The sequence below is a fragment of the Canis lupus genome, chromosome 31 (genome assembly GCF_011100685.1).
Source record: "Canis lupus familiaris isolate Mischka breed German Shepherd chromosome 31, alternate assembly UU_Cfam_GSD_1.0, whole genome shotgun sequence".
Taxonomy (NCBI): Eukaryota; Metazoa; Chordata; class Mammalia; order Carnivora; family Canidae; genus Canis; species Canis lupus.
Window position 1 is genome coordinate 14,666,576 of NC_049252.1, and position 11,809 is coordinate 14,678,384.

Here is an 11,809-nt window from a genome sequence, read left to right on the forward strand (position 1 = left end):
CAGAAATCAGAACAGTGGAAGGGAAACAGAGAGTGAAGACACTGGAAAGGGGCACAAGGCTGATAGTTCTACAGTTCTGTACATTTGTTAAAACTCAAATACCACACTTAAAATCTGTGTATTTATTGTATGTAAAGTACACTCCAATTAAAAAAGTTGCAGACATCTAGTTAGCCATAGGAATCTTATTTCCTGCTTCTGGGCTCTTGGGACAGAGGCGATATTAACTATTCAAGAGAGATTTTCACCAAAACATTAAGGTAAATTATTAGATAATAATGGCTAAGTATAGGCTCCCTAAGCCTGCAAAACAAGACTCTTCTTATAGGTCCCATTTAAGAGGGAGAGGGGGAAGTATATTTAAAAATATCCACTGAAGCTAACAGATAACAAAATATTTATTTTATTGTTGTAAAATTAAAAATAGACAAGCATATGTAGTTACAGTTCCAAGGCAGAACAATACAAATATATAAATTATTGCAGTTTTAAAAGAAAAAATAGCCCAGTAATGTCTAAAACTCTTAAAACCAACTTGTTTTTCACCACTGCAGTTTCATTTTCTTTTCCCAAAGATGCTAGCACAATTTTGTAAAATAAATTTCTAACAGCAAAGAGACTATAATTTCAATGACCATAGCATAGGCTACTCAGATTTAAAACAAGGTTAACACACACATACAACCTGTAAAAGTAGGGATGAAAGCATTTAACACAAGTCATTACTGAACTCTTTAAATTGCCTCTTTGGGAGGCAGCAGAATGGAAATGGACATTCTACATGTTTGGGAAAAAAAGCCACATTTACTAAAATTCCTTTTAGGGGTGTGCAGTTGAGGGAAATTCAACTAACCCTTTTTTTTGGGAGCAGGGGCACAATATTCATCTTCATGATTTTTTTTGTTTTACTTTGGTAAGCTTAAAATTGTGTACTAATTCAATATTACTAAGATGCATTAGTCATCTGGACCCTTTTTAAAGACTAAAAAGTAATGTGTTACAAACTACGTGCTAAGAACAATCATAACGCTAGAGACTTTCTATGATTGATTCATAGCAAGGTGACCAAGCTGCTTACGGGGTTAGACTGAATTCTAACAAGAGCAGTTAGGAAGGGAAGAAGTGAATGCAAGCACTGACATGTAGGACAAGACCTCGTTATCCCAGAGTAGAGCCCTCCTCCAAGATCCCTTTTGCTTGTGCTATAGGCCTATTACCTTATTATTCTCATAAATACATTTCCCACCCTTCCACCACAAAACTTAATGTGGCAAGAATAACCAGTTGAAGGTTTTATCTTACTGATTTTCACCACAAATTTCCTCAAATAATTATTTCCGCTAACCCAGTTAAAAATGCAATTAAACACTGAAATGAAATCAATCGCCCTTGCTTTACAGCTGCATCTCAACAAAAGATCTTTAAAAAATTTTGTAAACTTTTTATTAAGTACTTAAAAATACTCAGCTTTCTTGCATCAGCCTAAGCAATACCTGTCAGTATATCAGAAAAAAAAAAAACCCAAAAAACAAAAAAACCCCACAAAACCACTATAAGAACTTTTACACTGTACCATTTGAAAATTTTCATGTCACAACCTAATTTTATGGTCACCAACTAAACCTTCTTCTAAGCTACACAAATAATTTATTCTTTAAAAGTTCTTCAGTTTAGAGCATATATATTTTGAGTTGTATTTTACAATATTTAATAACACAAGCAGATTTCTTCTAGAACAAAGTAAAATCCAAACTGGTAAACATTAACACACACAAATAGATCCTCAAAAATTAAAAAAAAAAAAAAAAACAACAGCAAAAATTGACAAGCCTCAACAGTGTAAACACCAAGGTAAAAAATATATTCACAGAAAAAGCACTTTAAAAGCCATTTTCAGTGGTAAAGAATGTGATCAGATGAAAAACCCAAGAAATCTCAAGATGCCTGTTGAGATGCCAACAAAATAGAATATATTTTGACCAGATTTTTAAAATCACTTTGCAACATGAACATATTATTTTAAAAATAATTCTCAAGTGTATATAAAAATGGGCACTTTGTGGTGAAATGAGCATTAAAATTTGAAGAACTAAGAACATTTCTTTGCTCCAACATTAAGAAACTACGCAATAGAACAAAACCCTATTCTGTATTCTGCATCACCTAGTACTGGTGTCCTAAGTGTGTGCCTTTAAAAAAAAAGAGACAGAGGCTAATTCAGATATTAAATGCTATGATCAAAGGATGATAATCTGAAATTAAAATAGATTTTTAGCTTAATTGAAAGTCTGAACAAATTTGAAGACTTTAATCTTCAAAGTGAACAACCTTGTGTGATCAAAATCGCTTTTGGCTTCAAATTGATTTTTTAAAACCCAATTTGTCTAACTATGAAATCTAACAAGAAAAAATATTAATCTTATTTCACTCCCCTTAATCATATAAGTTCTGAAAAGGTTAGTAAGAGCTGACTGGCAGTCTTCTCCCTTTTCCTGTTTTTGAAACTGATATAGTTGAGATTTTCTTCTAACCTTCCTCAAAAAGTACTAACTATACAGAATAGCCAAGTATAGTAACCAGTATTTGTAGTATTTCATGTTCTCTCAAGATAGAACTTAATTCTGTCCCTTATTTTGGCATTTACAATAATTGCATATTCAATCAAGAAAAGTAACTTAGGAGTCAAAGTTTACCAAATAGCTGGATAAACTGCCTGTGCAGAATCCTTCAAGAAAATTATTTTACTGCAATTTTCACCCAAATAAAGTACTAATGTGAGTACCAGCACCACAGGTATTTATTTTTTTTTTTTTACAGCACCTTTCCTTTGAAGAGCTTAGGTAGAAGTATCTAAATGGAATAAATCAGAATCCCCAATTAAGACCTCCTTAGTACATGCACAATCCCACCCAATTGTTCCAAACTCATTAGTAAAGCTACATATTTGCCAGAAACAAAGCAAACACTTTTCTTTGGATTAACACTGTTGCACTTAGGACTGCACCATATGGCTCATACTCTAGAAATATGCTACTACTGATACCAAATGCAACATATCCCAAACTTTTATGACTGTCTCTAAGTGATCTAAATAGAAGCACACTGGCTAGTAACATTCTTGATGATTTGTGCCAAAAAGAGTAAAGTCAAATTAAAAAATGTGACCTAACAACTAAGCACTTCCTAAGATATTTACTGGCATCATCAGGAAATGTCTTTATTCAACCTGTAAATTTATAAAGATTTTGATATTGCACACATTCAGTTTAAAGCTTATCAAAACTAAGGCAATGTATACCCACTCCCTGGATTTTAAATTCATTTTGGATGACTCAAAAAATTCGAGAGAAATTGAAAACATTTTTCAAAAGCTCCCAAAACAGTTATATCATACTTAAAACAAAATCAATTGAGATATCAATTAATATTCTCAGGCAAATTTAACACATCTTAGCATTACAAAAAGTTATTTTCTATTACATTGAGGCATTTCTTTGCTTAGTCAAATACTGTTTGTGTTCAAGAATAAAATCTGACCTAAGCCAGGGCAGGCTGCCAGATTTAAGATAGAAGTCATTCATATCTTTATGCATGAAGCTGCCAAGTTAATGGGCTTTTCTGTAGATTCTTTCAAGTAAAGGATCTTACCTCATACATACATTCTAAGCACCAACTAAAAACAGAATTTGGGGCCCATTTTAATTCTGCATTGGTTATAGCTTTTACTATATATTACATTGTTAAAAAACTTATCTGTTTGAGATGACCTACTAATTCAGAATTCTTTGGAAACATCACAGGCAACTCTCAGGAGTATCCTTTTAAAACGGGCTTATGTTTTTGAATTAGAGTTTTCTCTGCATCAAGCAGTCTTCTCTCTTCCTGTAAATTCTAAAATTTGAAAAATAACTCACAATGCTTTCTTTGGGCACTAATTTCAGTGATACTTGTAAGAGAATTTGGACAGTTTAAGGATTCTCAAACCTGTATCTAAAGTGACACAAGAAGGATTTTTAACTTTTCCAAAGACAGGACAACAATTTTGCAGCACATTAAATTTGACAGATACTACATTTGACTTGGAAGTGAGGCCTGACTTATTCTGTCCAAATCCTAACACACTGAAGTCATTAGAATGAAAATAATGATGAAGTAGAAGAGGCTTTTACTTCCACGGAGACAAGGTGACATATGAAAACTAGATTAGCATTTTCTTTCTGAACTAACTCAGAAGTGCTTTTGTTAGAAAAAAATAATGTTTTTTCCCTTGGATACTTGCTTTAAAAAGTTATTAATTCCTCTTTCATAAGAGTTATTAGAAGTCAAAACAACTAGATAGATTTCTACTCCAAAATACATTTATCTTTGGAAAACAAGATAATAGTTTTTAAAAAGAGCGCATTAAGAGAATAAAATGCAGTGAAATATGGATGAACATATTCACACAGGAAAAGTGTAAATATACAGAGGCATTCAAATACACATTTATAAAGAGAATGGAAAGGTACCTAAAATAGCATTTTTATATATAAAATTTTCATATTAAAATATTGCTCATAATAAATAACAGGTGTATTATGAATTCCATTTCCCTCTTAAACTTATCTTTAGTAGTTCACACTAATCTAAGGAGTTTGTTAATTTTCTATTGTTTTGACAGGTGAATTACATTAAAATATGTTTAATAAAATCACACTGTAACAGTAGTCCCACGTGTTAAGGAGGGCCCTTTAGTGATTATGGGAAGAAAGATTCCCAAAATGAACCAAAATGATTAATCCTAGAAGACTAAAGTGTAACGATTTGCTTTATTTGACAAAGATGTTAAATACTGCCTTCAGTTCTGCAAATTTAATGACCATAAAAAAATGGATCATAACTTTCTTCAAAGTTGGCATGCCTGACAGACCAATAAATGGTAGGGGCATGAGGACAAAGGAAGTAAGTGTAAGTTTAGTTTAGTTGTTTATGGGCAGGTGTGACTTCATTCCTGTTCGCCCTACTTGCAGACATGGTAACTTGGAATAGTTCTTGAGAAGCTGTTCGATGGCAATGTGGCGGACATGGAGCTCTGAGGCCAAAGAATCTTTTTCTTGTACTTGGTGGGTTAACTCTTCAAAAACTTCTGTAAAGATTTAAAAGGTAGTCGAATACATAAATAGGTTCAAGCAGTATCTACTATGACTTATGGATAGAAGTGCCCATTAATACCCAGGTCTGGAAACCCCTCTATGAGGCTATAGAATCAGACTACTTTCATTTCTGAATTCTTCCAATGCTTATATGAGTCTCAGGCAAGTGACTTAAACTACATTTTAATTTCCTCTTATGTGTAACCTCGATATTGATAGTAAGCACCTCACAGAGCTACTGTGAGTAGTAAATGAGATATCATACCTGTAAAGAACTTTCCACAGAATAAGCACTCAATAAATAGAAGTTGCTATTACAATTATTATTGTTACTATTATTCTGAAAGGATGTGTAACCAAGAAGACCACTGGCTGTGGAGTTAAGACAGGGGTTATGTAATCCTCAATCTACTATTAACTGAATGCATGATTTCTAGAAGCAACTTAATGTCTCTGAACTGGTTTCCTCACCTAAATGGGAATCAAATATTAAAAAAGGAAACAATTGGGGAATTTGAACATTAACTAGTGTTAGCATCCTATTTGATAATATTAAAAGAATACCAGCTATTTTTTTGTTTTGTTTTGTTTTCTTAGGTATAATGAGGCTGTGATTACCTTAAAAAAAAAAGGTTCTCTTTTAGAGAAAATCTTGGAAGTATTTGTGGACTAAACAGTATGTTGTCTGGGAATCTGCTTCAGAATCATCTGTGCTGGGGATGGGGGTGGGGCAAAAGGAATGGATGCAAACAGAGACGAGAGAAAGTTAGCTATGTTTTGATAATAGTTAAACCTGGTGAAGATGGGCCGGAGGGTTCGCTATAGTGTTCTCACTACTTTTGTGTTTGAAATAGTGATTTTCAAAAACTGCAGAAAACCAGGCAAATACAACCTTGAGGTACTGTTAGGGAGCACACATACAGTGCCTGGCCCAATACAATGTTAGGAAGGGGCAGAGGTTCAGCTCAGATAGAGGTCTCCATTTTTACTGAAAAAAGAAAAACTTATTTCCTCTTTATTTCAAAAAGAGGTTGTTTTCTGATTCTTTTTGCTCTGGAAACTCCACTAGGTTCTGATCCCGTTTCCAAATTTAAATGCATATAAAGCTAATGTCCTGTCACAGGGGATTTTCTGTATCAACATTTTCATATGCACAAAACATTGACACCAATTCTTTACCCTGTATTTCCTGTCGGAGCTTTGCTTTCAGTTGCTTTACCTCACCAAGAGTCATGGAGTTCACTGAAACATGAAAATATGTTAGTTATTACAACAATAACATGGGAAAATAAACCGTCCACATCACTAATAATCTACTTTTAAAAGAACAATTGAACTTATATGCCAATATAGAATTCACCAGTACTCTAGCTAAGAGTCCTTCATTAGCACCTGCAGTGTGCTCAAATCCTGACCATACCCACAGTGAGAAACATCATCACTCCCAGTACACCTCCAACGGAATCAAAAGTTCTGCCAGAGAATACTTGGTATTACATCCATTGGATTCTGTCATTTCCTTTTGTTTCAGTTTTTAAAATGTGCTGGAAGTCACTACTCATCAATTTGATTATACTTAAGCACTGCATAGTTCGTGATGGCACAGGTGGAAAAACACTTAAGTACTGTGGCAATAGTTTGAAAAACTGATTTGTCTACCTCGTTATGTAACCTTAGGTAATTCACATGTAGAATCAAAAGCTGTATAAAAATATACCTGAAGTCTCTTTGAGCTCTAAAATCACTTAAAGTCAATTAAAATTATCTCAGCTTCTGTGAGTTTTTGCAGAAATAAATGCAAACTGAAAGGCTCACTTTTTCCAACTTTAAAATAAGTGCACACCTTTGTCCTTTCGTGAAATGTCAGATTTTTGCTTTTGAAATGCCACCCCCAGTCAATTCGTGTTGTAGGGATGAGCAACGGGACAGTGTTTGTTTAGCCAATGCTTGACGACGGACTTCTGAACTCTATGAACTCTGAACTTCCTTCTGTTTGTCGATTCCATTTAGTTTAATAAACTTAAAATAGCAAGATATGATGGGACTGTAGAATCTGAATGCTTTAGGACATAATACGGAGTATTTCAGAGAATTGATGGGAGAATTTAAAAACCATTTTTTTTTCCCCAGGAGGGTAGGTGGGAGGGGAGACGGCAGAGGAAGAGAGAGAATTTTGGGGGGAATGGGGAGAGAATCTTAGGTGGGCTCCACACCCAGCATGGGCTCCATCTCACAATCATGAGATCATGACCTGAGCCAAAATCAAGAGTCAGATGCTTAACCAGCTGAGCCACCCAGCTGCCCCAAGACACTCCATTTTTGTTATGATGAACCTTAAATATGCTGTAAAATTCTACAGCAAAATTCTTAACATATCACATATCACATATATAAAAATGTTAAAAAGCCAACAAAACTGCAATCTTTACTTTTCTCCCTATTTTACTTACATTCTTCTCTGCTGTAATGTGGATGCTGGGCCTGGACATTAGCCTCTGGATTAGAGATCAGCTCTTCCTTTTTCTGTGCCTGGTTGTGACTATGAGGCCACAATACACTATTGTGGCATAAAGCGGCACCTGAATCTTGCAGCACAGCAAGCCCAAAGTCTGTATTTCCCCTCTGTTCCAATATTCTTTGTGAACATTTTGAGAGGCCGCCTGTACTTCCATCTATCCACTTTGCAGAATACTTTGGTACTTGAGAGTCAAACTGTGGGAGTAATTTTTTATCTGGCTTATGCCTAAAATTTAACAAGTGATGCTGGGGATTTTTAGAACATTCAGAATCTGAATCCAGATCCTTATTTTGTGCATACTGTACAATCCAGTTTATCTTCTTACTCAAAATGGTTTTAACTTCTTCGTAAGTACTTTTTGAAAGTTTAGCTCGAGGACAATCCTGGTTTGCAATCAAATGGTATTTTTCAAAGCAGTCTTTATGGCCCCTTAATGATTTGGTGTGCAAGAGATTAGATTTTGGTACTCCTGTGGGGGGAAAAAAAGAAACAGAACACTTACCATTTTATTTTGTAAAGGTTGCAATAAGGGTATACAAAAATCTTGTAAAAACAAAGATGTCTGTGATGGTTTATAAATTAGAGGATAAATGCTAAAGAATATTGGGGTTATTAATAATATAAAATATGGTGTAATAATTTCTGCTTCAATTGAACTATATATTCAGTAAAACTAAATTCTTATGAAAAATAAAGGCCTTTCCAAGAAGGTTGGTCCAGAGGCATGTTATTGCATATGATATAAAAAAAGTACTGCCAAACTAGCAATTTACATTTCCAAAATGTTGGCCTTTACAGCATAGTACTTTCTTCACTAATCCTCCTCAAGTACATACTTGCAAAACTTTCTATTATAAGGCTCAGTAAGAGAAATGCTTGAAAAATTTCCAACAAATAGTTAATCATGTTCTTAAATTATTAGTTATGTTTCACTGCGGAAAGATACACCAGAACCAGAAAAATACACATTAATAAAAGCATCAGAAAATCAATGAACTGGTTAGATTTATTTTTTTAAGAAAATGAAAGCATCTAAAATGTTTTCACATTTCTGTTTTAGCTTAGTAAAAGTTTATCAAGATAATTTTATCTTCTAGAAGAAACACATTATGCACAATTATTTTTCATACAGCAGTAAATTCAATCTGCTAAGATACAATAACCAGTAGAATTCTTTACCTTAGAGATGTTCATTATATACCGTAAGTAGTGGAAATATTCTTTTTTTTTTTTTTAAGATTTTATTTATTTATTCATAGAGACACAGAGAGAGAGAGAGGCAGAGACACAGGCAGAGGGAAAAGCAGACTCCACGCAGAGAGCCCGACGTGGGACTTGATCCAGGGTCTCCAGGATCACGCCCTGGGCTGTAGGCGGCACTAAACCGCCGCGCCACCGGGGCTGCCAGTAGTGGAAATATTCTTATCACACTTTTTTATCTTAAGATTTATTTAACTTATTTATTTGAGAGCGTGAGAGAGAGAAAGCACAAGAGTGTGGAGAGGGGCAAAGGGAGAGGGATAGCAGACTCTGAGCTGAGCACGGAGCCTGATGCAGGGCCTAATCTTATGATCCTGAGACCCCAACCTGAGCCAAAATCAAGAGTCGGATGGGATGGCCCAAGTGATTAAGCCACCCAGGCACCCCTCTCTACCCCCCAACTTTTAAATAGAGCTGAATTATGCCATTTCAATTTTTTTTTTTTTTAAGATTTTATTCATTCATGAGAGATAGAGAGAGGCAGACACAGGCAGGGGGAGAAGCAGGCTCCATGCAGGGAGCCTGACGTGGGACTCGATCCCAGGACTCCAGGACCACACCATGGGCCAAAGGCAGGCGCTCAACCACTGAGCCACCCGGGCGTCCCTCAGTTGGTTTTTAAAATACAGATTATAGAATATATTTTCAAATATGCATTTCTTAATACAGAATACATTCATATATTTTTACAAATTCAAGCTATATCACTAAAGTGTTTTTATAATGAAGGTGAATAAGGGCGGGGGAGCTGAAAATTAATGCCTGCCAGAATTAACCAGTCTAAATCTGCTTAGCTTTGAAAACAGGATAACTGGAGAGCCATTCTGGTGCTAGGTTTTAAAAAAAAATAAAAGGTTTTATCTGACTCATCAGAAAAAATTACATTCTGCACTCATCCTGTGTTTTAGAAATTGAAGCCGAAACAGTTTTATTAACCAAACTCCAAACTCTGGGCCTAATAGTAAGACAATGAAGTACTTGCACTTTAATGGTATTAAATCAGGTATAAAAGTGCTTGTATTAATTTGTTTTAAAATGATGTAACATGCTGAGTTTGCCAAAACCAGTGCTAAATGGGCTACTGGTTCTTTCCTAAGTAAGCTATATGAGTACACCTTCTGGATAGTGATAATGTAATAAGCACATGGGAACAGCTGCTCTTAGGAGGTAAACTCAAAATATCTCACCATGTGTCTTCCACTGAGCACCAAAACTGAGCTTAAATGGACTCTCATACACATTCTATTTAGCCCTTTGCTATGTGTACTGCAGTTATGTGTATTTTTTTTAACCAGTTATTTTCTGATTAGGTCACATTTCCAGCAAAATTAAGATACATACAAACTCTCAAAGCTCTATTTGATAACACAGTGTACACCCTCAAAACTGCATAAATTAATGCAAAAACAAAGTTTACAAATCTTGTTATTAGAATAAAAACACTGGAAGTTTTATTATATATATTTTAGAGATAAAAAGTAGCTTGTATGAATTATAGACCTATAAATAAATAGCTCCAATCTGATGTTTGAATCTAATACTACTGCTCTGGATAAAGAGCAGGTAGGCAGAGAGAAGCTGAACTTGCTTACTTTATTAACTGGAAGATCTGCTGAAGAGAGCTGCCTTACTCTGCAGCCTCCCTTCAGTCTCACTGTCAACACATGGCTACAGCCAATCCCTGAAACAGTCAACCGTCTCGTTCTCAGCCCACTGCCACAACTCTAATCCATGGAGCAATGATTTAGTTGAATATCTAATATACATAGCAAATTACAAGTTTCTCCTTCTGTCTATAGGAGAGCAAATTCTTTGGCATATAAAAAGGATTCTAAATTATGGTACAGAAATCACTTTCTGCTGTTAAATTTTGTGGGATTTTGGTATTTATTTAGAAACTTCAAATACTATATTGATAAAAGATAAACATTATATGAAATGATGAATTTCGTGAGGTACCCAGAACTTCAACAGTGGGTCAATAGATTTCTATTTGAAGGATAATGTGGGCTTTTAAAGTTAAGGATTTTTCTTATCCAATGTTCCTTCTTAATAATTTGTGGAATATTTTCTTTCTCCAAAAATAATTTTTCTTTTAATTTTTACTTAAATCCCCAAATGAATGCTAGGGACCCAGATAAGAACATGATTACATATAAATAATATGAATATAAATAATCTTTTGAGATGAACAGCAAATTGGAGAACTACAATATTCAATTTACTGTGCAAATATATAAATGTAACATAAATTTTAGATTCTTTGAGACATTCAGGAGAAAATAAAAGACATGAAAAAAAAGTGTCACGGGCAAGAAGAGTTCTGAATATAGTAAACACTCTCATGTAGATAACCCAGGGCTCCTCAAACAAATCCTGCCTCAACGAAATGCCTCTTCCTCCTTTCTCAATACCAAAACCCAAACCCACTTCTCTTCCTGAGTCTGCCCCCCCGCCAACTGCTCAAGGAAGAAACCTGGGTGTCCTCCTTGACAGCTCCTTCTGCTACCCATCCCAAATGTTTTGCTGTCTAGCAGTACAACATCCCAAATGCTGCTTCACCTGATCACCCCTCCCATGACACTGCCATCTCCTATCTTGTTCTTACTCTAAGAAGCTTCTTGTAACCAATATACCTGGGTTAGCTGGTCAGACCGGACTTCACAAGTGCATCTTTATTGGTCTTTACCTCTGACTCCAAGTTCTTTGAGAAAGAGGACCACATCTGTTTTACATGCATCCTTGGCATTATGCCTGGCACGTGGTAAGTACTCAAGAAAAAGTAGTTAAAACAAATAAAGGAAAATTTAAATTGTATTTTAAAAGACCCAAACAAAATTTATTACCAACTATCATTCAAGGTCTACTACAATGAACTTTTGCCCATCTTAGGCAAGGT

The 11,809-nt window shown here is 34.9% G+C and overlaps 1 protein-coding gene across 5 annotated transcripts in view; it reads right to left on the minus strand.

Moving 5' to 3' along the window:
* Positions 1-380: 380 nt before the first annotated feature.
* C31H21orf91 (chromosome 31 C21orf91 homolog) overlaps positions 381-11,809 on the minus strand; it is a 28,693-nt gene continuing 17,264 nt past the window's right edge. For 4 of the 5 annotated variants that reach the window (XM_038581256.1, XM_038581258.1, XM_038581259.1 and 1 more), the window contains 3 exons: positions 7,583-8,119; positions 6,312-6,374; positions 381-5,125 (listed from right to left, as the gene is read on the minus strand). In XM_038581256.1, coding sequence (XP_038437184.1) covers positions 4,959-5,125; positions 6,312-6,374; positions 7,583-8,119 — 767 coding nt within the window. In that variant the 3' untranslated portion in view covers positions 381-4,958. Of the gene's footprint in view, positions 5,126-5,750; positions 5,841-6,311; positions 6,375-7,582; positions 8,120-11,809 lie in introns of all 5 variants that reach the window. The other variant, XM_038581260.1, reaches the window with a different exon arrangement.